This window comes from Oncorhynchus keta, chromosome 35, assembly GCF_023373465.1.
Source record: "Oncorhynchus keta strain PuntledgeMale-10-30-2019 chromosome 35, Oket_V2, whole genome shotgun sequence".
Taxonomy (NCBI): Eukaryota; Metazoa; Chordata; class Actinopteri; order Salmoniformes; family Salmonidae; genus Oncorhynchus; species Oncorhynchus keta.
In genome coordinates, this window is record NC_068455.1 from 33073667 (window position 1) to 33100146 (window position 26480).

The 26480-nt window shown below is 42.8% G+C and overlaps 2 protein-coding genes across 4 annotated transcripts in view; one reads left to right on the forward strand and one right to left on the reverse strand.

Moving 5' to 3' along the window:
- LOC118368378 (1-phosphatidylinositol 4,5-bisphosphate phosphodiesterase beta-2-like) overlaps positions 1-9932 on the reverse strand; it is a 27027-nt gene extending 17095 nt beyond the window's left edge. Inside the window, exons 1-16 of one of the 3 annotated variants that reach the window (XM_035752428.2) lie at positions 9743-9932; positions 9367-9444; positions 8009-8077; positions 7103-7192; positions 6441-6520; positions 6304-6357; positions 5951-6026; positions 5697-5797; positions 5333-5499; positions 4979-5125; positions 4520-4677; positions 3683-3765; positions 3410-3494; positions 444-645; positions 212-321; positions 30-126 (exon numbers count right to left, since the gene is read on the reverse strand). In XM_035752428.2, the coding sequence (XP_035608321.1) occupies positions 30-126; positions 212-321; positions 444-645; positions 3410-3494; positions 3683-3765; positions 4520-4677; positions 4979-5125; positions 5333-5499; positions 5697-5797; positions 5951-6026; positions 6304-6357; positions 6441-6520; positions 7103-7192; positions 8009-8077; positions 9367-9444; positions 9743-9826 (1681 nt within the window). In that variant the 5' untranslated portion in view covers positions 9827-9932. Of the gene's footprint in view, positions 1-29; positions 127-211; positions 322-443; positions 646-3409; positions 3495-3682; positions 3766-4519; positions 4678-4978; positions 5126-5332; positions 5500-5696; positions 5798-5950; positions 6027-6303; positions 6358-6440; positions 6521-7051; positions 7193-8008; positions 8078-9366; positions 9445-9742 lie in introns of all 3 variants that reach the window. The other 2 variants (XM_035752427.2, XM_035752426.2) reach the window with 2 other exon arrangements.
- Positions 9933-20182: 10250 nt separating this feature from the next.
- LOC118368380 (uncharacterized) lies at positions 20183-22502 on the forward strand. Its single transcript, XM_035752429.2, has one exon. The coding sequence runs from the start codon at positions 20636-20638 to the stop codon at positions 21296-21298; it is 663 nt and encodes a 220-aa protein (XP_035608322.1). The 5' UTR covers positions 20183-20635; the 3' UTR covers positions 21299-22502.
- The last annotated feature ends 3978 nt before the right edge of the window (positions 22503-26480 follow it).

Consider the following 26480-nt stretch of genomic DNA (forward strand, 5'->3'; position numbering starts at 1 on the left):
CAAATTAGCATCAACAAATCACAACTTACTTCGGGAGTTATCAAAGGAGATGAATTTGGTGGGTTGGATGTAGTTGACAATGGCAGACATCTCCTCATACGCTGTCACTTCCTGTCCCGCTGTACCCTATAGGAGGATAGACAGGAAGTTAGCTCCTGTCTGAAACATCTACTGACATAGAAAGAGGCTTAGAAACACCATCTTGCCATACCTCGTCCGAGTTCTTCATCTTCTCCTCATCCTGGTCTTCATCCTCCTGCTGTTCTTCATGGTCATCAGTCATGGTCACCTCCTCCCCGGTCATGGTCACCTCCTCCCCTTCTGGACATAAGACACATACAGCCTCAATATTTACTACAACAATGTGGCTGCAGCATTATCTGGAGGATTAATACAGTACAACCACCATACAATGTCATTTGGTTTGATCCTGTATTACACACCAGTCACACACTGGTCCTCAGGGTTAGTAGGGCCTGTCTGGTTGGGCTCCTGGCCAGCGCTAGCTGTGACTATGGGCTGCTCTGACTCTTCTGTCTTCTTGGGGCAGGCCTGGCTGGGCTTCCCATGGCTGCCCTTCTTGTTCTTGATCAGGATCTTCCCCATGAGCTCTGCTGGGCTGGGGATCTGCAGACCTGGCTTCATCTGCTCATGGGAGAAAACACACTTCAGGGAAGGAGGCCAGGCACACACGTACACACACTCAGGTGGCAACACACATACAGTGTACTTGTGCTCTGTTCAGGGAAGGTTAATTGGTTAGCTTAACACATAAATCAGTTTATAAGGCTACAGAGGCTGATACGAGTCAACTGTAGTAGTAATGTGGAACAGGAAAAGGTGGTGAAGGTGAAGGTTCGGTCTTTAAATTCATGTACGTTTAAACTGAGGATATAGACCGTATGTATACAGTACCAGTTAAAAGTTTGGACAAACCTACTCATTCAAGGGTTTTTCTTTGTTTGTACTATTTTCTACATTGTAGAATAATAGTGAAAACATCAAAACTATGAAATAATACATATGGAATCATGTAGTAACCAAAAAAGTATTAAACAAATCAAAATATATTTTATATTTGGGATTCTTCAAAGTAGCCAACCATTGCCTTGATGACAGGTTTGCACACTCTTGGCAATTTCTCAACCAGCTTCAATAATTTGTCACCTGGAATGCATTTGAAATAACAGATGTGCCTTGTTAAAAGTTCATTTGTGGAATTTCTTTCCTTCTTAATGCCTTTGAGCCAATCAGTTGTGTTGTGACAAGGTAGGGGTGGTACACAGAATAAAGCCCTATTTGGTAAAAGAAGTCCATATTATGGCAAGAACAGCTCAAATAAGCAAAGAGAAACAACAGTCCATCATTACTTTAAGACATGAAGGTCAGTCAATCCAGAAAAGTGCAGTCGCAAAAACCATGAAGTGCTATGATGAAACTGACTCTCATGAGGACCTCCACAGGAAAGGATGACCCAGAATTACCTCTACTGGAGAGGATAAGTTCATTAGAGCTACCAGCCCCAGAAATTGAAGCCCAAATAAATGCTTCACAAAGTTCAAGTAACAGACACTTCTCAACATCAACTGTTCAGAGGGGACTGTGAGAATCAGGCTATCATGGTCAAATTGCAAAGAAGCCACTAATAAAGGACACTAATAAGAAGAGACTTTGGTTTCAACCACTTTGTCTTTGTGAGTGTAGGTGAACGGATGATCTCCGCATGTGTGCTTCCCACCGTGAAGCATGGAGGAGGAGGTGTGATGGTGTGGGGGTGCTTTGTTGGTGACACTGTCAATGGTTTATTTAGAATTCAAGGCACACTTAACCAGCATGGCTACCACAGCATTCTGAAGCGATACACCATCCCATCTGGTTTGCCCATAGTGGGGCTATCATTTGTTTTTCAACAGGACAATGACCTAACACACCTCCAGGCTGTGTGAAGGCTAATTGACCAAGAAGGAGAGTGATGGAAGGCTGCATCAGATGACCTGGCCTCCACAATCACCCGACCTCAACCCAGTTGAGATGGTTTAAGATGAGTTGAAACGCAGAGTGAAGGAAGAACAGCCAAAAAGGGCTCAGCATATGTGGGAACTCCAACAAGACTGTTAGAAAAGCATTCCAGGTGAAGCTGGTTGAGAGAATGCCAATAGTGTGCAAAGCTGTCATAAAGGCAAAGGGTGGCTACTTTGAAGAATCTCAATTATAAAATATTTTTAGATTTGTTTAACACTTTTTTCTTACTACTTGATTCCATATGTGTTATCTATGTTTTCACTATTATGGTCACAAGTGTATTTTTTACACCATTTTCTCCTCGCGTTAGGTCTCTTGGCTCTTCTCTGCAAGAGTTCGAGTCATGCATCCTCTGAAACATGGCCCGCCTGGCTCCTACTTCTTATAACCCTGCTCGCTTAACCCGGATGTCAGCCGCACCAATGTGTCAGAGGAAACACTGCTCGCTTAACCCGGATGTCAGCCGCACCAATGTGTCAGAGGAAACACTGCTCGCTTAATCCGGATGTCAGCCGCACCAATGTGTCAGAGGAAACACTGCTTGCTTAACCCGGATGTCAGCCGCACCAATGTGTCAGAGGAAACACTGCTCGCTTAATCCGGATGTCAGCCTCACCAATGTGTCAGAGGAAACACTGCTCGCTTAATCCGGATGTCAGCCGCACCAATGTGTGAGAGGAAACACTGCTCGCTTAATCCGGATGTCAGCCGCACCAATGTGTCAGAGGAAACACTGCTCGCTTAATCCGGATGTCAGCCGCACCAATGTGACAGAGGAAACTCTGCTCGCTTAATCCGGATGTCAGCCGCACCAATGTGTCAGAGGAAACACTGCTCGCTTAATCCGGATGTCAGCCGCACCAATGTGTCAGAGGAAACACTGCTCGCTTAATCCGGAAGTCAGCCGCACCAATGTGTCAGAGGAAACACTGCTCGCTTAATCCGGATGTCAGCCGCACCAATGTGTCAGAGGAAACACTGCTCGCTTAATCCAGATGTCAGCCGCACCAATGTGTCAGAGGAAACACTGCTCGCTTAATCTGGATGTCAACCGCACCAACGTATCGGAGGAAACACTGATCGATTGACGACTGGAGTCAGCTTGCAGGTGACCAGTCCTGTCAAAAGTAGTCGCTAGAGCATGATGAGCCAAGGAAAGCCCCATCGGCCAAACTCTCCCTTACTCCGAACAGCGCTGGGCCAATTGTGCGCTGTCCTATAGGGCTCCCAGATCAAACGCCAGGTTATAGTGGCGCCTCAACACACCATGTGAACTTCTTAGAGACACTATGGTTAACAGATGAAAATGAATATGGCTTGTTTGTACATGAATGGATATGACTGAGACAAATGGACTTGTCTGTTCCTAATAGACAGTCCCACTCACAGGGTACTTGTCCAGAGGATCCATTAGCAGCATATCTCCAAATATGGTCTTACAGTAGTTAGCCATTTTCTCCTGCTGCTTCACCCTGGAAAAACATAATACAGCTTCAATGATAATCCATGATTGTCTACATGCAGGTTACAGGCTCAATCATATGATATAAATAGTCACATAATATTAAGAACCCAAAGAAATGTTTGTGATGGTAGGGGCACTGAACGCTAAACTTGCATGTTTTTAATTTGAAAAGAGGAGTGGAATGCATTGTCTTACGAGTCCACATGGTTCTCAAAGGAGAGGATGACGGGGTACTGTGACGTCTTGAAGGCGCTTTCCGCGATGGCCTCAATCACATCCTGTCACACAAACAAACAGACAGACAGACCAATCTGGACTCTGGGACATACTAAGTAGACACACAGCATGACTGGCAGTATCAACACAACTCTATCAGACCCAGCTAAACGAGCTGGAGGCAGGCCAAACATCATCAAGGCTGGAGGAAATCCGTGTTTGACAGTAAACTATGCTGAGGCGTTTGGTTTGGTCTGTGTGCCAGTTAGAGTGGAGCTCTGGGTGCCCTTAAATGGCAGTGTTGAGTGAGGGGCCCAGGGGACATATGGTGTGGTGTGCTAAGGCTGCCGTGCTGCACGCAGGCTCCAGTGCCCAGGCCCAACATGACACTCTGCGCTGTGTCTCTATTGACACCTGCTGGCAGAGCCACAAAGAAAGCTGTCACTGTGAGACGTAAAGCAGGGGCCACTTCCTGGGGCACTGCTACTGTAGGTGCTTGGGTCTGGACTACCGTTGCGTAACAGTAACAGTCAGGGCCCGGCATTAGTGACACTATCTCTGTTGTCTGTGAGTCTTAATGAATCAGGGCTGTGTAAATGGGGACTGCAACAGTGGTCACAATGGGTCAATGGTGTACATTTAGTTAGATGCTTTGTCTTTGGTTAGCACGCACCATATTGGATCAGTAGGATTGAGGCTAAGGCTAGAATCCCCCCAAAATAGGTTGTATATTCCTTTCAAAGTGTATGAATATTTGGTTTTACAGCACTATTGCACTGTCCAGCACTGAGAGACGAGGGCTGACTGACACCTGACCTTGAACAGAATCTCAGTTGTCATGGTGAAGCCGTGGGTGATAATAGGCTCCTCATCCGGTGGTTTTCCCTTCCAGCAATCCAGCTCCAGGCAGCGGCAGCCGGCCAGCAGACACTGGCGGTACATCTCTGGAGACGACACGCCGGAAAACTGACCGGCTGTGGAGGGATCACAACATTTTTGGGGGGTCATTTTATACTTTAGAGACACTCAAAGACGCATTAAAACCACAGACTATAAGGTTTCCGGTCATTTCAATGAAGGAAATAACCAGAAAGGATTTGTCAAAGATCATTCAGCCATTGTCTTTCTATTGCTTCTACTACTAGCTCTGGGCTCACAGTTTCTGATAAGAAAAATAGGCATTCCCATTTGCATTGCTCTGAGTAGCCTTTTACAACCTTGTGTACCATAGCTTTGTTGAAATGTGTGATAGTTTAAAGACTGTTCCCGTCTCACCCGTCAGGTATGTGTTATGGGAAGACTTGATGAGGTAGTGGGGCAAAGGTTGGCTCATGTCCTGACACTTGGCCAGCTTGTCCAGTATGACCACAGATGTCTCAGGCCCCATCAAGTAGAACAGCAGACCTTCCGGAGAAATCTGACCTGTAGTATAAGATACCTGTGCATTATAACTGTGTTACACATCTCTCTTCTATAAAACACTGGATTTAGAATACAGAAACGATTGGGAATAGAGTGTAGTCAATGATGATGATTGGCTAATGCAGTAGTAATGTGATGATTTAGACTTCTATGTTAGTTCTCCTGTTCTGACCTTTAGTAATCAAACTGTATATATGTGTCTCTTACCTCTGTTGGAATTGGAGGAGCAGGGTTCGTACTTCTCGATAAGGGCCTTCACCTGGTCAGGTCTGAAGCGGGGGAATAGCTCCTCATTGAGGCGGGAGTCACGCTGCTTTTCGTTGACAAACTTGGCCAGGCTCTCCTTGGTCATGTAGGGCTTAGCCTTGGCAGAGCTGGAGGGACAATTAGCCGTGACAATCCCATCAACAGCATCTTACATCAGCCAGGGCCCAGACAAACCCTGAGCCAGGGAACTAATGCATGAGCTGGACACTCGACCGACCAACCATTGAGGAGAACATGATGATAATTACACCTGGCATCACCTCATGCCTGTATTCTCCAATTGGTAAGTATGAATGTTACTTACTAGGATGTGAAGATCTCATAGATCTCAGGCCGGGGACAAAGACTCATCAGGAAGAGCTTGAAAGCAGCTTCAGTGAAGACGTCCGGCTTCATAGTGTCACCCTGAGAGAACACACAACAGCCTGTCACATTATGACACTTTACTGAAAATAATTCATGATACACCTTTAAAAAGGATTACGATAAGTACTTGGACTACATGGGTGCAGACCCCAGAATTGTGACTGTTGAAAAACACTGGGGTTTCTCTCTGACCTTTCCTTTGGGGAGGTGTGCTGAAGCTAGAGCTCCCTCCACCCTCTTCTTATCAGCTGGAAACATCTTGTAAATACTGAGGATGGAAATAAAGACAGCTAATGAGAGGCTTGAATGTAGTTTAAATTGACTGAATCTGTTCAACTGTTGTTGTACACTCGTAGAAAAAAGGGTTCCAAAAGGGTTCTTCAGCTGTCCTCATAGGAGAACACTTTTTGGTTCCAGGTAGAACCCTCCATGTAGAACCCTCCTATGGGGACAGCCAAAGAACCCTTTCAGGTTCTAGATAGCACCTTTTTTCCCTAAGAGTGCAGGTGTTAAACCAATTCGACATGACATTGTCTGTGACTCACTTTTTGACAGGGATCTTGCCATCCTTATTGGTCTGAAGGGAGATGCGGACATACCTAGGATGGAGAGGTTATTAAAAAAAACGTCATCTAATTTACTGGCTAACAACATAGAGAGAGACCGGTCCATGTCCACTCACATTTTCTCCATGAAGACTTGTCTGCATGCGTTGTTCCTCGATGGGTTGTAAGCAATGGACAGGATATCAGCAGCCCAGTTCTACAACATCACACCATAGCTGCATGAAATAGCTGTCTGGATTTATGACATGTCCTGATAATATTGTTTTATTTGTGACCAATATGGGGCACAGAACTGATCTGTGCTTCAGGAAGAGAGAGTCACGCATGTTGACTGTCTATCAATTGTTATTTTCATTAGAGTTTATTAAAACCGGATATTGTAGTCGTAAACTCAAAAAGAGGGCTAGGACAGAGGCTGCTTTGTGGTGGAAATGAAGGCTTATATATTAGTGGTTGACCTGAGGATAGAGCTGCAGAGCCAGTATGGAATCAGGCAACGAATATCACTTAAACAAATGTTGGTGGTAAGGTGATGCTGATAGGTATGTAAACATCGAGAGTAAATTTGCCTATCTCATTATGTTTAATTTATATATATATATATATGTATGTATGACACTTAATCATTTGAAGTTATTTTACATGCAGTACGGGCAGTATGATCTCTGGTTATGTCATGTTGCTGTAAAGAAGATGGAACGATGTAAGGATTATTAATGTGTATTACCTGTGTCACTTTCTCCTTGTAAGCAAAGAAATTGTGGTAAGTCAAATTCACCATGTCTGGGCCTGTGACAACAGTCAGGGTTTTGACTAGATGGTCGCTGTTTGGAAAATCCAGGTTGAACACATTCCTGACTTTAGGGTGCTGTTGATGAGAATGGACAGACATTTGTAAAAACCTAAATTCCAGTGACCACAAGTAATTGTTCCTTTGTACCTATGTTATCGCAATGTCTGTTTGGAGAGAGGGAAATGAGCCCTGCTGCACCCTAGTGTCTGTTTTCCATACACAGGACGCCTGGGAGCTCAAGCTGGACCAGGCAAATCAATGCATGCAAACTCCCGACCAGAGCTGAGAAACATGAGAGCAGCAGCTCAGCAGAGGAACTGGGGAGTTACTATGTCCTCAACCACTACAGTACCAACAGATCAATGATGTTACAGCATTTGTTTTGATACAGTATCCATGGCTTATAGAAGACCAACTGCTCTCCTTGACGGCAACACATAAGACAGACTGCATAGATAGATGGCACACCAGCTATGGGGATGATGTTGTTTATATCCCCCAGGGAATAGCTGTGACCTCCCCCAGTAGTAGGGAGTAATGGCTGCATACTGAAACTCTCTATGGAGACAGCTCAGTGTGGGAGAAAGCAGTGGGAGAAATTCAAACTGTCAAACTCAATCATATCTCTACAGCTTGATCTGCAGCACAGAAATCACACAGCTGGGCTCTCGCTTTGGCTGCAATCACATCACTAACACTGTGTGTGTCTGGGTGTGTGTGTGCACTGGCATTGTGTTTATTGCTGATTTTGCAATGCAAATTCCCCCTCAATTATACAACACACTTCAGAATGCATGCAGAGGTTTTTACAGACAAACAGATAGAGAATGGTTGTATTGAGTGGATCACGCAGCAGTGAAAGCATTATAGCTCTTACATAATGGTACTCACTTTAGGAAGTTTTGCATATTTTCCTGATCTGGTATCTCTGATGTTTGCAACATCCAGGAACTCTGTCTCCTAGGAATGGGGAATTACAAAATGAAAACCCACTGAGTGTACAAAACATTGAGGACACCTTCCAATTATTGAGTTGCACCCCCCCCTTTCCCTCAGACTAGCTTCAATTTGTCGGGGCATGTTGTCTCCAATGCTTCCCACAGTTGTGTCAAGTTGGTTGGATGTCCATTAGGTGGTGGACCATTCTTTATACACACAGGAAACTGTTGAACGTTAAAAACCCAGCAGTGTTGCAGTTCTTGACACAAACTGGTGCACCTGTCACCTACTACCATACCCCGTTCAAAGGCTCTTAAATCTTTTGTCTTACCCATTCACCCTCTGAATGGCACCCATACACACTCCATGTCTCAATTCCATGTCTCCATGTCTCAATTCCTCCACTACATCTACACTAAGTGGATTTAACAAGTGACATCCATAAGGATCATAGCTTTCACCTGGATTCGCCTGGTCAGTCTGTCGTTAAAAGAGCAGGTGTTCCTAATGTTTTGCACACTCAGTGTGAAGTAGAACCCACTGCATACTGAGAAAACAAATGATATCTTTCTGACTATGATAAAACACTTATTATTTTATGATTGCATCAAGATATAGGCTTCACCCATATTCAACTGTAATATGCTTTTCTATTACTTGCATGAATACTCTGTATGGAAGCTCCCACACTGTAAGCACATGTGTGTATTTAAGCCTCGGTGGGCATCAGAATGTACTGCAGACCAGAAGGTGCCGAGAGAGAGGAGAGAGGAGAGAGAGAGAGGGAAAGAAAAAAAGAGCAAAAGAGAGAGAGAGAGAAAGAGAGAGAGAGAGAGAGAGAGAGAGAGAGAGAGAGAGAGAGAGAGAGAGAGAGAGAGAGAGAGAGAGAGAGAGAGAGAAGAGAAGCCCAATGAACATTGTTCTGAATTCATCTTTGCAGCGCAGCAGGCTGGTAAAACCCACATCAGCTTCTATCAATACAATCCACAAGGCTGCTGGGACTGTGAGGCGCAATGCAACACTCTAAACCAATTCCTCAGCTAAATGTAATTCACTGTTAACATACAGTACATTGTGGTTACAGCGGTTGAGGCTCTAAGTCATCCCACAGCCTGATGGACCCCATTCTAGAGCAGTGGAGCCTGAGGCAGCCAGAACACATTTCATATGGCCTGGATTTAACACATAAGGACCTAAACTGCTCAACTAAGCAACCAGGCAGATTATATAAGGGGGCAATATTTGTTCACTGTAACCCAATTATTTGGCAGTAATTATCTCATTGTGCAATGTCACTTCTGTTACCTTACCTTGCTTTGGTTAGTCCAGTAGAGGTAGTAGCCCTTAGGGTCCATTTTCATGGTGACAGGCACAGTCTTGGTTGACTCCTGATTGAGGAGAAATACATTTTGAGTTATTGCAAACCTTATCACAGAATTTATACTTGGCCCAGCTAGTTTTGTGACAGAGCTGTAGCTCGGGGTCTTGAGGACAGACAGCTTGTATTATTTATAGAGGCAACGCTGGAAATTGTAATGGATGTTTTACATCAATGGAGTCTTTGTAAATGCAATGTATTTTGGAGAGATCTTTCTATGATTCTCATTCAAAGTGAACTAATGAACTTGTTTTCAATAGAAGATTTTCTCCAGGGATTTACTGCACTTTCAAGAGTAGCCAACTCACCTCTGACCATTTGGTAAACCTGTCTCCTTTGACCAAGTAGAGTTTGACCTCTGGTGGCTCCAGGGTATACCGTCTCTTGTCCATTGTGTTGGTCCCTCTATTGTCTTCTCTCCTGTTGTGTGACTGGTGGAGGTGACCCCTCTACACCATGGAGCTGACCAGTGACTGATCAACCCTACCTCTACTCTCACTGTGCCCTTGGAGAGATGTACTGTAGCTACAGTCAGACACAGGTAGGGATGACAAGGGAGGAGGCACCCCAACAAATATGCATTGCAAATGAGCCCAGCAATAAAAATGACATTATTTGACTTGGTGAAAGGGTTGTCAGAAAATCTAACTTAAATAGTGTGACACTGAATGCACAAAATGTTTGATGATGATATGAATTAGTATTCTGTTTACAAATCGAATTTATTTTGATCATCCCCTTGCCACTGGCAAATAATGACTGAACTTCCATGGACCTGAGCTTTAATTAAGTCTGTTAATGTTTTTCCTCTTCTCCAGACACATATTTTACAACACAATCACAGCATGCTGCTGGACATAACAATCAGTTCCCAAATGTAGACTGCATACTGTACAATATTGAGAGACAATTGCCAGGATGCTTGTTCTATCTGTGATGGATTACTGGTCTAATGGTATATTGATTTTAATTTGCTTTTAATAATGTGGTGTAGAGAAATGAAATGTACTGTATCATGTTAGATGGCCAGAGGTGGCAGAGAGGGCACTGATTAATGCTGATTCATTGCTTCTGCTTCTGACTGTTCCCTGTCATTTGTGTAATATGCAAATATCCACTTGATAGCAATACATTAGGACAATTGCATAGGGATAGGAGGACCCAAGTTACATAAGGACAGGAGTGTTTGTGGTAGGCCTAATAATAATGTCCTACATTAGATCAAATAGAACATTACATTAGATCAAATAGAACATTATATTAGAACAAATAGAACATTATATTAGAACAAATAGAACATTATATTAGAACAAATATAACATTATATTAGAACAAATATAACATTATATTAGAACAAATATAACATTATATTAGATCAAATAGAACATTATATCAGATCAAATAGAACATTATATTAGAACAAATAGAACATTATATTAGAACAAATAGAACATTATATTAGATCAAATAGAACATTATATTAGATCAAATAGAACATTATATTAGAACAAATAGAACATATTAGAACAAAGAGAACATTATATTAGAACAAATAGAACATTATATTAGATCAAATAGAACATTATATTAGATCAAATAGAACATTATATCAGATCAAATAGAACATTATATTAGATCAAATAGAACATTATATCAGATCAAATAGAACATTATATTAGAACAAATAGAACATATTAGATCAAATAGAACATTATATTAGATCAAATAGAACATATTAGATCAAATAGAACATTATATTAGATCAAATACCACATCATTCACACTTTTCAAGGGGAAACTTGATGTATGGCAATATTTCCAAGGCAGCAATAAAAGCATACAGTATATACAACATACGGTATATACAACATACAGTATATACAACATACAGTATATACAACATACAGTATATACAACATACAGTATATACAACATACAGTATCCAGCATGTACACTGTAGAGTTTATAAGTCAAAAGTACCTGCATGTGATTCATGACCCAAGCCCAGCTCAGTTACCCCCTACCATTGTGTCACAGAGTCATCATAATGCTTTGGCAGATGTACATTATAGCAGGGGCATTGGTAGACGCCATGTAATTAATCTAATGTATGTCCCTCTAACTGCCCTGAATGCCTCTGCTGATACTACAGCTATTGTATGCAGCAATCATGTGCCTATGAACCAGATTTATGCTGTGAGCTCTGAGGAGGTGTGCTCTAGTAGGAAGACCACTGGATGCAACTCACCCTGCACTAGCATAAACGACATGAGAATATCTACTTCTGCTAAGCTTCCCAGTAAAGCAATGAAAACAAACAAGCATACCAGAAAAGTGCTCAAAATAGCCTACATTAACATATGTAGCTTAATAAAGAAGGTTCATGCAATTACTAACTTGCCAGTAACAAAGGACATTCATATTCTGATTATCTCTGAAACTCACTTAGACAATACCTTTGATGATACAGTGGTAGCAATACAAGGTTATAACATTTACAGAAAAGACACAAATGCTAGTGGTGGAGGTGTTGCTGTTTATAGTCAGAACCACATTCCTGTCAAGATTAGAGAGGATCTCATGTTAAATACTGTTGATGTAATATGACTACAGGTTCATATGCCTCACCTAAACACCCATTCTTGTGGGAAGCTGCTACAGACCACCAAGTGATAACAGTCAGTATCTGGATAACATGTGTGAAATGCTTGATAATGTATGTGATATCAACAGAGAGGTATATTTTCTGGGTGATTTAAATATTGACTGGCTTTCATCAAGCTGCCCACTCAGGAAAAAACTTCAAACTGTAACCAGTGCCTGCAACCTGGTTCAGGTTATCAGTCAACCTACCAGGGTATTTACAAAGAGCACATGAATTAAATCATCCACATGTATTGACCACATCTTTACTAATGCTGCAGAAATCTGCTCTAAAGCATTATCCAAATCCACAGGATGTAGTGATCATAATATAGTAGCCATATCTAGGAAAGTTCCTAAGGCTGGGCCTAATATAGTGTATAAGAGGTCATAGAAGAAGGTTTATAGTGATTCATATGTTGATGATGTAAAGAATATTTGTGCTGTGTAATGAGGCGCAACCAGACACTACACTTCACACATTTAAGAAATTGCTTATCCCAGTTACTAACAAGCAAGCACCCATTAAGAAAATAACTGAAAGATGTTAAATCCCTGTGGATTGATGAGGAATTTCAAAATTGTATGGTTGAGAGGGATGAGGCAAAAGGAATGGCAAATAAGTCTGGCTGCACAACCGATTGGAAAAGTTATTGCAAATTGAGAAATTATGTTACTAAACTGAATAAAAAGAATAAACAATACTATGAAACAAAGATAAATTACATAAAGAATGATAGTTAAAAGCTTTGGAACACCTTAAAAAAAAGGAAAAAAGGCCAACTCTGCGCCATCATTCATTGAATCAGATGGCTCATTCATTACAAAACCGACTGATATTGCCAACTACTTTAATGATTTTTTCATTGGCAAATTAGCAAACTTAGGCATGACATGCCAGCCACAAACGCTGACACTAAACATCCAAGTATAGCTGACCAAATTTTGAAAGACAAGAATTGTACTTTGAATTCCATAAAGTGAGTGTGGTAGAGGTGAAAAAGGTATTGTTGTCTATCAACAATGACGAGCCACAGGGATCTGACAATTTGGATGGTGTCACCGCCGTCGATAGAAGTGGACCATGGTGCATTGTGGTGAGCTTAAATTGTATTTTTTATTTAAAATGTCGCCAACAAAACAAGAAACAAAGAAACAACCGTGAAGTTTACAGGGCTATAGTGTCACTAACAAAGATAACTAACCACACTGAAAGGAGGGAAAACAAAACAGAATGCCCACTCCACATCACACCTAACCAAATAGAGAAATAAAACGGGTCTCTAAGGTCAGGGCGTGACAGTAACCCCCCCACCCAAAGGTGCGAACTCCGGTCGCAAAACCTGAACCTATAAGGGAGGGTCCGGGTGAGCAACTATCCGTGGTGGCGGCTCTGGTGTGGGACGTAGACCCCGCTCCTCCTCTGGCTCACCCCACTTTGGTGGCGCCTCTGGTGTGGGGACCCTCGCGGCGGGCCCCAGACTGGGCGCCGTCGCTGGGGGCCCTGGACTGGGCGCTGTCGCTGGGGGCTCCGGACTGGAGGCCGTCGTTGGAGGCTTCGTGCCATGACTCCTCACTGGAGGCTTCATGCCATGGATCATCACTGGAGGCTTCGTGCCATGGATCATCACTGGAGGCTTCGTGCCATGGATCATCACTGGAGACTTCATGCCATGGATGGATCATCACCGGAGGCTTCTTGCCATAGATCATCACTGGAGGCTTCTTGCCATGGATCATCACTGGAGGCTTCTTGCCATGGATCATCACTGGAGGCTTCTTGCCCTGGATCATCACTGGAGGCTTTGTGCCATGGATCATCACTGGAGGCTTCGTGCCATGGATCATCACTGGAGGCTTCGTGCCATGGATCATCACTGGAGGCTTCTTGCCATGGATTATCACTTCAGGACTCACCAGGTTCACCAGGCTGGGAAGACATACAGGAGGCCTGGTTCTGGGAGCGGGCACAGGATACAGTAGGCTGTGGAGCCTCACTGGAGGTCTCGAGCGTAGAGCCTGCACAACCAGTCCTGGCTGGATGGTTACTTTAGCCCGGCACGTGCGGGACGCAGGCACAGGACGCACTAGGCTGTGCAGATGCACCGGAGACACAGTGCACAGAGCCGGCGCAGGATATCCTGGGCCGTAGAGAAGGTAGGGCACCGGGCTATGAACGCGCACTGGAGACACCGTGCACTCCACCGCATAACACGGTGCCTGACCAGTACGACGCTCGCCACAGTAAGCACGGAAAATTGGCTCAGGTCTCCAACCTGACTCAGCCAGACTCCCCATGTGCCACCCCCAAAAAAATGATGTGGGGGCTGCCTCTCGTGCCTGCTCTGTTGCCGTGACTCCTGGTAGCGAAGTCATTCCTCCCTCGCTACTTCAGCCTGTTTCCATGGCAGGGTCATGTCCCCTGCCATAACCTCCTCCCATGTCCAATATGTCCTCCATTCTCTCTTCTCCCGGGCCCAGGATCCCTGCTCCTCCTGGCCACGCTGGTTGGTCCTTTGGTGGTGGGTAGTTCTGTCACGGCTGTCGAAAGAAGTGGACCAAGGTGCAGCGTGGTGAGTGTACATTTTCCTTTTTATTTAGAATGTCGCCAACAAAACAAGAACAGAAGAAACAACCGTGAAGCTTACAGGGCTATTGTGCCACTAACAAAGATAACTACCCACACTGAAAGGAGGGAAAAAGGGAAACCTAAGTATAATTCCCAATCAGAGATCACGATAGACAGCTATCCCTGATTGAGAACCATACCCGGCCAAAACATAGAAATAAAGAAACATAGAAAACAAAACATAGAATGCCCACCCCACATCACACCTTGACATAACCAAATAGAGAAATAAAACCGCTCTCTAAGGTCAGGGCATGACAGATGGAAAATTACAGAGGATAATAGCAGACGATATCGCCACTCCTATTTGCCATATCTTAAATGTAAGCCTACTAGAAAGTGTGTGTCCTCAGGCCTGGAGGGAATCAAAAGTCATTCCACTATCTAGGAATATTAAAGCCAAATCTTTACTGGCTCAAATAGCCGACCAATCAGCCTGTTACCAACCTGTTACCAACCTGTTACCAACCAGCCTGTTACCAACAAAATTGTGTTTGACCAGATACAATGCTATTTTACAGTAAACAAATTGACAACAGACTTTCAGCACCCTTATAGGGAAGGACATTCAACAAGCACAGCACTTACATGAATGACTAAGGATTGAGAGAGAAATTGATGATAAAAAGATTGTGGAGGCTGTTTTTTTAGACTTAAGTGCTGCTTTTGACATTATCGAAAAATGTGATATGTGTTACGGCTTTACACCTCCTGCTATATTACGGATAAAGAGTTACCTGTCTAACCTGTTCTTTAATGGAAGCCTCTCCAACATAATCCAGGTAGAATCAGGAATTCCCCAGGGCAGCTGTCCCTTACTTTTTTCTATCGACAAGCCACTGGCTTTCAGTAAAGTTAGTGTGTCTATGCATGCGGATGACTCAACACTATTTTTACCTTTATTTAACTAGGCAAGTCAGATAAGAACAAATTCTTATTTACAGTGTGTTAACTGCCTTGTTCAGGGGCAGAACAACAGATTTTTACCTTGTTAGCTCGTGGATTCGATCTAGCAACCTTTCGGTTACTGGTCTAACGCTCTAACCACTAAGCTACCTGCTGCCCACTAGGTAACAGGCCGTCCCTATACACATCAGCTACTACAGCGACTGAAACAGAGAGCTGCAGTTAGTTTCAGAATGGGTGTCAAGGAATAAGTCAGTTCTAAATATTTAAAAAACTAAAAGCATTGTGATTGGGACAAATCATTCACTAAACCCTAAACCTCAACCAAATGTTGCATTTACATTCACATTTAAGTCATTTAGCAGACGCTCTTATCCAGAGCGACTTACAAATTGGTGCATACACCTTATGACATCAATACATTGCAATACATAATGTGGAAATTGAGCAACTTGAGGTGACTAAACTGCTTGGAGTAACCCTGGATTGTAAACTGTCATGGTCAACACATATTGATACAACATTAGCTAAGATGGGGAGAAGTCTGTCCATAATGAAGCGCTGCTGTCAGGATTTGGCCAGGGTTGTTCCGGTTTTTGGTCACTAGATGCCCCCATTGTGCTTTTTGACCTTTTGTTTTCCCTTGATCCCCATTAGTATTTGCACCTGTGCCTCTTTTCCCCTGATTGTATTTAAATCCTTAGTTTTCCTCAGTTCTTTGCTCTGTGTTTGTATGTTAGCACCCAGCCCTAGTATTCTGTGAACTCTTGTTGATCCCGGTGGACTCTCTTGTGGAATTCTGTTTTTTTGTTCTTGTTTATTTATTTTTGAGTATCTTTTGAGGCTTTTTATGTTATACCTACCACCTTGTGGATTTACCTTTTTGTCTTGGAGGATTACCTTTGTTCTTGTGGAATTCCTTTTGAGGTTGTGGAGTTACATGTTTTCCTGAAGGACTTCACTTTTTACTTCATTAAATACACCGTCTCAAGTACTGCTGTGTCTGCCTCATCTTCTGGGTTCTGCCGACTATTCGTGACTCAGTTGGTTAAGTGACTGTTTCTCACTCCGGAGACCCGGGATCGTAACCGGGTCCTGACAGCTGCTCTACCTTCTTAACAGCACTATCAACAAGGCAGGTCCTACAGCCTATAGTTTTGTTGCACCTGGACTACTGTTCAGTCGTGTGGTCAGGTGCCACAAAGAGGGGGAAAAAATGTGCAGTTTGTGTCACGCCCTGACCTCAGAGCTTTTTATGTCTCTATTTTGGTTTGGTCAGGGTGTGATTTGGGTGGGCATTCTATGTTCTTTATTTCTAGGTTTTGTGTTTCTATGTTTTGGCCGGGTATGGTTCTCAATCAGGTACAGCTGTCTATCGTTGTCTCTGATTGGGAATCATACTTAGGCAACCTGTTTTGCCAACTGAGGTTGTGGGATGTTGGTTTTTGTTAGCTCTGTGTAGCCTTCAGAACGTGACTTTGTTGTTTTGTTTAGTGTTCAGTTGAAGTAAAGTATGAACACTTACCACGCCGCACCTTGGTCCACTTCTTCTGACGAGCGTTACAATTTGCTCAGAAGAGGGCAGCACGACTGGCCCTTGGATGCACACAGAGAGTAAACATTAATAATAATATTCATGTCAATCTCTCCTGGCTCAAAGTTGAGGAGAGATTGACTTCATCACTACTTGTATTTGTGAGAGGTAACGACATGTTGAAAGCACCGAGCTGTCTGTTTAAATGACTAGCACACAGCTCAGACACCCATGCATACCCCACAACACATGCCATCAGAGGTCTCTTAACAGTCCCCAAGTCCAGAACAGAATATGGTAGGCGCACAGTACTACGTAGAGCCATGACTGAACATAACCTGTTGTTGAAAAAAACATGTGTTATATATTTTCAGAGCTATCAATCTTATAGAACTAATATAATTATTTAATGGAAGCTTCTCTAATGTCAAACATGTAAAGTATGGTGTACCACAGGGCAGCTCTCTCGGCCCTCTCTTTCTATTTTTACCAATGACCTGCCACTGGCATTAAACAAAGCATGTGTGTCCATTTATGCTAATAATTCAACCATATACCCATCAGCAACCACAGCTAATGATGTCACTGAAATCCTTAACAAAGAGTTGCAGTCTGTTTTGGAATGGGTGGCCAGTAATAAACAGGTTCAGAACATCTCTGAAACTAAGAGCATTGTATTTGGTACAAATCATTCCTTAAGTTCTAGACCTCAGCTGAATCAGATAATGAATGGTGTGGCTGTTGAACAAATTGAGGAGACTAAATTACTTGCCGTTACCTTAAATTATAAACTGTCATGGCCAAAACATATAGATTCAATGGAAGTAAAGATGGGGAGAGGTCTGTCCGTAATAAAGAGAGGTCTGTCCGTAATAAAGCAAGTTCTGTAGAATCTAGTTTAGTCTAATATTTATTATTGTCCAGTTGTGTGGTCCAGTGCTGCAAGGAAAGATCTAATTAAGATGCAGCTGGCCCAGAACAGAGTGGCACATTTTGGCTAAGAGTTGAGGAGAGACTGACTGCATCACTTATTTTTATAAGAAACATTGTGTTGGAAATTCCAAATTTTCACAGTCCCCAAATCCAGAACAAATTCAAGAAAGCGTACAGTATTATATAGAGCCCTTATTGCATGGAACTTCCTTCCATCTCATATTGCTCAAATAAACAGCAAACCTGGTTTCAAAAAACAGATAAAGCAACACCTCACGGCACAACGCCCCTCCCCTATTTGACCTAGATAGTTTGTGTGAATGTTATTGATATGTAGGCTACATGTGCCTTTAATTTTTTTTAATGTAGTTCTGTCCTTGAGCTGTTCTTGTCTATTGATGTTCTGTATTATGTCATGTTTCATGTTTTGTGTGGACCCCTGGAAGAGTAGCTGCTGCTTTTTGCAACAGCTAATGGGGATCCTAATAAAATACCAAATACCAAATGACTAACTGATGCAAGCAGTAGAATCAGATAAAAACAACTGATACAAATACCTTATGGAACAGCGAGGACTGTGAAGCAACACAAACATAAGCGCAGACGGATACACACATGATAACATACACACTATACACACACGTACACATGGATTTTGTGTTGCAGATATGTGGTAGTGGAATAGGGGCCTGAGGGCATACACTTAGTGTGTTGTGAAATCTGTTATGAATGTATTGTAATGTCTGTCTTAATTTTGCCAGACCACAGAAAGAGTAGCTGCTATTGGGGATCCATAATAAATTCAAAATACAAATGTAATGTAGCCTATCAATGGATGTAACAGGATCAAATGGAAAAACTGTTTTTGATCACTCATATTTCTCACTCTTCATCTAAATCTGGCAGTTAAATAATTCGGTCAAGCCCCCAGTCACCTGCTCAGCTAGCAATGAGGAATCGGCCCAGAAGCGGCCCTCTTCCGGGGGGCTGGAACTGATTGAATCGGGACAGAATCGGGTTTCGGACTCGGCCCGGAATCAAAATGAATGACTTCCCAGAATCGGCCTGAAGCAAATGTAAATAAATGTATACACAATTACCCGGTTTAGTTATTTTAAATATTACTATAATATATTTTATGCATACAAATTATACGCATCTACCCAAAAAATATATGTTTTGTCGGAGGAAACACTCTACACCAGGTGATCGTGTCAGCTGCGCTGCTGCGCCACTCCGGAGGCTCCATTCACAAAGTCTGTCATGCTTATCAATCACCTTGCACAAAGTACCGAAATACTCAAATACAACTTGAACAGGACTCTTAAAGAATGTCATTGAAATGTTAATTGTATTTTTTGATCACAGTAACAATGAGAAAATATGGAAAAATAAATAAAAATGAAAAGTTAATTATATTAATGAAGACATTATTTAGAAATGGCATTCTCAGAAGATATGTGAACCTGTTTGTTAATCTAAGAACATATACAGTAAGTATGAGTCAAATAATCCCAGATGATCCCATGAGCTGCCATGATTCGCAGACGCTAACATATTTGTTTAAACAGCTGACCTTTCAAGCTATTGACTCAATCCGTAAATCAATGATGTTTAAATAAAAGGTTTGTATTTAATTCACATATGCTATATGAAATATTTTTCACGCAATGTCCGACTGCTCTGCCAATTTAGGATCAATTGTTGCCATATGCACTTGTAGGACTATCGCGTAATTATCAGCTACTGGCCACTGTCCAAGGTGCTGAAATCATAATGGGTTGAACTCCTGCAGCAAGCGTTGGGACTGCTAAATGTGTCAATTTGAGCCTTCAGTAGTGGTCTCTAGATCATCACAAACTATAAATTCCTAGTCATCAGTTCCACGTTGATGTCAATATGTAAACATAGGCACTCGCTTTGGACAGTTAAACTATGCGCATAAAAATATATGTATTTACTCATGTCGTTTTGGGATGACGTTCCATTAGTTAATACAGCCGGCTGCATAGCTGCTGGCACTTTAAGAACCTTCACCCCCCCCCCCCCCCACACACACCCTTAAGTATTTTTAGCTGAGCCATTCACTTCGTTTGTTGTAGGCAACCGTACAGACAGTTGTGTAGGCCTACCGTATGGTCTCACTTAATCGTTTTAATAAATTACATCGAATCCTTTACTGCTGATTCGCTATATTGCTGATTCCTTCGGAAATATTGTTGGAATAAACATTGGTTGTCTGGGATTCTGCTGGCGGATGCTGAAAATCACAAGAGCCCCTGAGCTGCTTGCCTCATCCGTGATGTCCATGATGAAACGCAATACTGCACTGGGTTTCTGAGACAAACCGCAGTGCCTTCTAGGATGAAATGAATGAACCCAAAATATATTTAGAAATAAAATAGACAGTCAAAGAGCGCGGACGGTCCACAGTAAGGCTGTGGCTCTACGTCTTCTCTCGACCGGATAGGTTCCTGTGTTCTTTTGTATTGTGGATAACAATAAACCTTCAAGACGGACGGGGTGGTAGAGCATCGAGGGAAAAATCGGGGCAATATGAGAGAGCGGGACTTTATGCCCAACATGGAGAGGGGCAAACCTGCCACCTATACGGGGGACAAAAAGGCTAAGATGGCTGCGAAGACGAACAAAAAGTGGGTGAGACTAGCCACTGTCTTCGCATATGTATTGTCTGTGTCCTTAGCAGCCATCATTCTAGCCATTTACTACAGCTTGATATGGAAGCCAACGAGCGCATCCTCTCCAGCGGGAAAGCCGGTGGTGCCAGAGGAGGTCACAGCCTCCGCTAACATCTCAACAAACAGCTCCACAAGCATCAACGTCTTAGACACTAACTCTACACAGACAGAGCTTTTATCTGTCAATGACACCAGGTTAAGCGCAAAGCCTCAGACCAAGGCATTTAACTGGGAGGGCAGAAGCAAGAGCCCGGCCATCATCTCCGACGGTATTTTATCAGAAAGTGCTCACTCGCAACCGAAACGGCTCTACGAGTCTACTCAAAGACACACAGCCGCACAAACTGCGGATAGACCAAACACTGTGGGGAGAGACAGTCAACCGTCTCAGCTCACTGGGGACAATTGGGGTCCGTTGCGCACTGGAGCACCCAACCCCATGCATGAGAGAGGGGAGAAGGATGCGGACCGACCAGCTACTGGCAGTGTGGATCAAGCAGCTGCAGATGCTGCTCCTTAAACCTCAAAGGCTCAGCTGCGCACCTCCGCCACGAGCCAACAGGGATTGCACAAAGGAGACTGGCCAGGCCTTGAAACAGTGATCTAACCAGTGTTTGACAGACTTATGCTGCGGTCGGGTACAATTGCCTGCAGACAGGCGTCTTCGTGGAACAGATGTCGAAGAACAGGGGATGCTGCGAGAATTGCACAGGCTTCATGCACGTATTTTATTGATATGTTATATACCAATAATCTGAATGAGTATGACTGACAATTATAGACAAACTGCTTCAAAGAAATATTGTTTTTCCCTAAAACACGATGCGTTTTCTGTTAGGCTACTTTAGGCTATGCATTAATTGATGTAGGCCTACGTCATCTTTCCTTTGGACATCTCCACCAAGGTCATTTATTTATATCCATATTATGGACAAGGACATGACATACACCTGTATTTAAAGCTAGAATCCTTACTTGAAACAATAACAAAGCGGCATCCCACCTCTGTTTTGGTAAAACGCTAAGGGATGGGCCTGGAGAAATGTAACCATTCTCAAAGTTATAGACAGAGTTATGGGTGCAAGGACTGGCCATTCATTATATTTTTAAAAAAAAATCTAGTTTAACCATGTTTTGAGGCTATACAGTGTTTGTTACTATTTACATTGTTTACAAACATTGGGGTAAAACAAGCTTATATGTTGGGTTCTCATGGGGTACGACAGTTGAACTCTAAGCTCCTGAGGCATTTAGAGGTTCAATTCTTCGAGAATCAATGGTTATATATCCTTAATAAGTCAAACAATTTAGCACCTAAGGATTCTAGCTTTATTAACTGGTACAGGAGATATGCCTGTGGTTTGTAGGATATGTAAATTACGCATAAACTATGGGCCTCCAATTTTATTCAATAGCATAGCCATTTATTATTGCCATTGATTGGCCGAGCTATTGAACAACAGGAACGCATTTACAAAGCATTGTGTCCTCTATATTTTCCTTTCGCGGATACATCTGGATTCCTGGTATATAGGAACCTGTATTATTGAGTTAAGCTCAGGTATATGTGCATATAACCATGTAAATGTATTGTGTATTTGGTCATGTATATAGCGCAAATAGTGTACATCCTTTGGCCTTGATCTAACTCTAATTAGATACTTTTTATTGAGACTATGTCACTTAGGTCTAAATCACAAGGAAAATAAACGTCCTATAACATGTTTCTTCGATTAGATTTTTTTTTTTTTTACATGCAACGCAGATGCAAAGCAACTTAATAACAACCCCTTTAATATGAAACATTCTATTATTTTGAGTGATCTGAAATCGTACATGGAAAATAATGTCAAGTGTTGATGTTTTGGAGTTTGATAGAAGCTGTTTTCAAATCGCCTAGTCTAATTATAATATAATAAAATATGATGCATTAGATTATCAGGTACATTATATCTCTATCCAGTCTACGGGATTATTGTTGACATAGTTCACTCTTTATCAGCTACCCAGTGGAACAGAGAAGCAGTAATATTCCGGCCAATTATTAGTCCGACAGCTCAAAGGACAGTCAGTTTACAGTCAATGTCTTCATGTGAGCCTGTCATTAAATCTGAGTTTTGCAGCAGGCAAGTGAACAGAGGTATAACATTTTTTTTTTTAAATGGCCCATTGTTTATCAGTCTGCCACATCTTATAGTCAGATCTCTCTCTCTCTCTCCTTCCTGCTTCTGACTCACTTCTGGTGAACTCTGGAGAGGGGAAAAACAACAAGCCTGTATGTATGTATCTACTTGAACTGAACACACTGAACGGCATGTGAGGGAGGTGTATCGATTGAGCGCTCGGTAGTTACGGTGCAGAAAGGAAGAAGGAATGCATTACACAATACTGGCCGGTACTATTTCCAGCTACCGCTCTTTGAAAGGCTTCTTTTTTTCACTGAGTGGTGGAGAGGTTTTGTTGTGTGTTGCTGGTGGCGAGCATCACAGTGAAATGTAAGCCTCAGTTGAGTAGTGCTGCACTGCAACCCTGCCATGACGACACCTATTGTAAAAGAGCAGGCAGTATCAGGGTACTTTGAACATAATTGTGCACAGAACACACTGGATATCCCTACAGTAGTTTCCCTATAGGCCCTACAATATGTCCGTGACAAGGACGGGGAGGGGCAAGGTAACTTTTGACCTCCCAGTCACCAGGGAGAATGTTTACAGGATGGAGTACTCCGTAGGAGATGGAGGTTGCTGCAACAAAGATCCTATTAAATTACACATTCTTTGGTTGCTGCTCTTTCATCACTGCTCTGTTTTTCCTGACCATGTGACCTGGCCCTAGTCATCAGCACACCTCTCAAAACAAATCACACCTGAGTCAGACAATCTAGCAGAATATAAAAGCTGTCCTGTTGTCCTCTTTTTTAAAGGTATGTGTTTAAAAAACAACGTTTTTTCTCAATCTTACAGCTGCAGCACGATTAGATGTTACAGTATATTGAGCTCACGCACAGCTACCACTACCGGGGCAATGCAATGCTGAGCAGGCAACGTCTTGGGTCCCGGGGTGTTGAGAGTTACCATTGGTCGTTAGGCTACACAGCTTAATGCCAGCTATAGAGGATGAATTACTGTTGATACTGATGACAGTGTTTGTTATCAGAGCAATAGCACAGCCTAACATTGGATTTCGCAGAACTTCTTCTGTTTATCAGTCTCAGCATGTACTGCAGTGACACCAAGCATTATTTCAATGTGCCAAAATGCCACCCAGGAGAAACCTTTAAAACAAAGGCATTTTAGAACCTCATTGTCTGAACAAGACACTATCATAATACTTGTGAATAATTAATGAGGGTTTGCAACACAGGAGAGCAATATAAAGCAAGATCATAATAGGCTCTTCAATTAACGTCAGGGAAGAATTATGGGCCCGTGCATTATTACTCAAACTATAGATAGACCCATGGTGTAGCAGTCACTCTAAAGTAAGATAACATATGGTGCAGTGCAAGAGGTTTATACAGTGTCCCAAACCATGCTGGGCTTTATTTGACCCTAAGGAAAATAGCTACTGTGTAAATGTAAGTTCAACTGAATTAAGCTCTCTGTTCTCAGGGCCCTTTTACTATGAAGGTGTGCATGATTTCACCATGACAACATGGGGCACAGGTGCAGAGTCATGACATAATGCAATAAGCAGATGGTGACCTAAATGCTGAGTTCTCACCCTATGCTTTGCAGAACCAGGCTGTCTATTGAACATCTCAAACGACACCTGCCAAGACCCTATGCTGCTTTTTCAAAAGAAAATGCATTATAGGGAACAACGGAAGTGCTGGTCTCCAGCCAGTATAGCTGTGGTTCCTAATAGGAAAGATTCATCTTGGCTCATTCATATTCTGTTCAGAACAACAGTGGACAGGGGAAAAAAATGCTTGTTACTGACACCCACCATTTTGTGTTACATAGAAGGCTACTGGGGGCTGCCTGGACCTTCAGATTGACTGACCTCTTTAACCCGTGGAATCGGTACGACTTCAGTGAGAGCAATAGATCTATTTCATACAACACATCACAGTAACAATCCATATAGTGGTCTGCCAGGCTGTCTGCTGGAGCTGTTTTATGACACTAACAGTGGAGACATGACCCCGTGGCTAAAATAAATAAGGCAAAGCTGTACATTGACAGCCTTGTTTGCGAGGCGTGAGGAAAAGAAGAGCAGAACACGCTCAGATAACTCCAGCTGCTGAGGCGTGGTTGGTTGGTACAGCCTGGGCCATGTAGAGGCAGAGGGATGACACACACGCTCATTTGGGGAAGAGACCTGCCAAAGACCACCTGTCCAAACGTAGCCATATATGTAAAATGTCATGGCGCCTCAGAGACACTCTCACGCACTTGAGAGAATGAGGGTTGCATATCCAGAGCGTAGCATTAGGAGCTTACTTTCCTCACCCCGACACTGAGGGCTGCAAGCGTCTCTGAGCCTGGTTCCGATAAGGAATTGGCTTTGACAGAGCATGTCTGAAGGAGACACCTTGTGAGGCTTCAATACCAGCCCCGGGTGAGAATGCAGGAGTCAGGACTGAAACATGTTAATGCCCTTGGTGACAGGCTTGGTTTCTCCCTCAGAGCCTTTCTGCCTCCAAACGTTACAGTGCTTTAGACTTACAGCTGAGCTGCTGTCACCTCCTTTATGACAGAATACCTTCTGCATTTCAAATCTTATCCCACTGTGTATGAATACTGGTGACATAATCCCACAGCCCTCTTCAATTTCCAGAGCTACCTGTACTCCCACTGTTAAAGCATTGAGTTGCATCACACCCCTCAACATCTATTACTCACCACTGGGAGAACTGGGGAGGGAGATCATACTAAATGTAATCAAACTGCAGATGAATAGTTACATCTGGTGGTTCAGTGAGATAAACAAAATGTAAGTAATGTAATGAAAGCCTAGAGACTGTTCCCCCATGGCCATGAAATGAGAACCAGATGTGTTTTAAAAAGGGACAGAGGAGAGCCTATTACCTGCAAGAAAACAACAGGCAATGAAACATGAATGTAAGGGCTGATGCAGACTCAACTGAAAAACAAGGAGCAACAAAGCACTATGCCGAGGTCGCAGGACCCAAGGGTTTAATGGTAGAAGGTGGCCCTAGAGAACGCCTGTGGAGAAGGTAATTAAAAGAGTAACACCTTGGAGGATTCTCACCTGAGGAGATGGAGGGAATGGTCTCCAACACAACAGTCCCATGGAGAGCTCATTTGAAATTAATCAAAAATGACTCCCACATGGAGGCAGCTTAACACAGGCAACACCATACTGTCACAGTCTCCCATTCTGAAACACCATACTGTCACAGTCTCCCATTCTGAAACACCATACTGTCACAGTCTCCCATTCTGAAACACCATACTGTCACAGTCTCCCATTCTGAAACACCATACTGTCAGTCTCCCATTCTGAAACACCATTTGTTTTTTACTATAAGTTCAGTCAAATGTAATCAAATCAAGGGTATGCATGTGCTGCTATCGTGTCATATTACATTATTCAATCTCTTATGGGACACAGAATCATAATTTTTATAAAGTTGGCATGCTATCAGTGGTGGTTAAGTATTTTACATAAGCTATTAGATACATATTAGCAGCCAACTTTCCCATGCATGTATGTGAATCATCAGAAACCTCTCT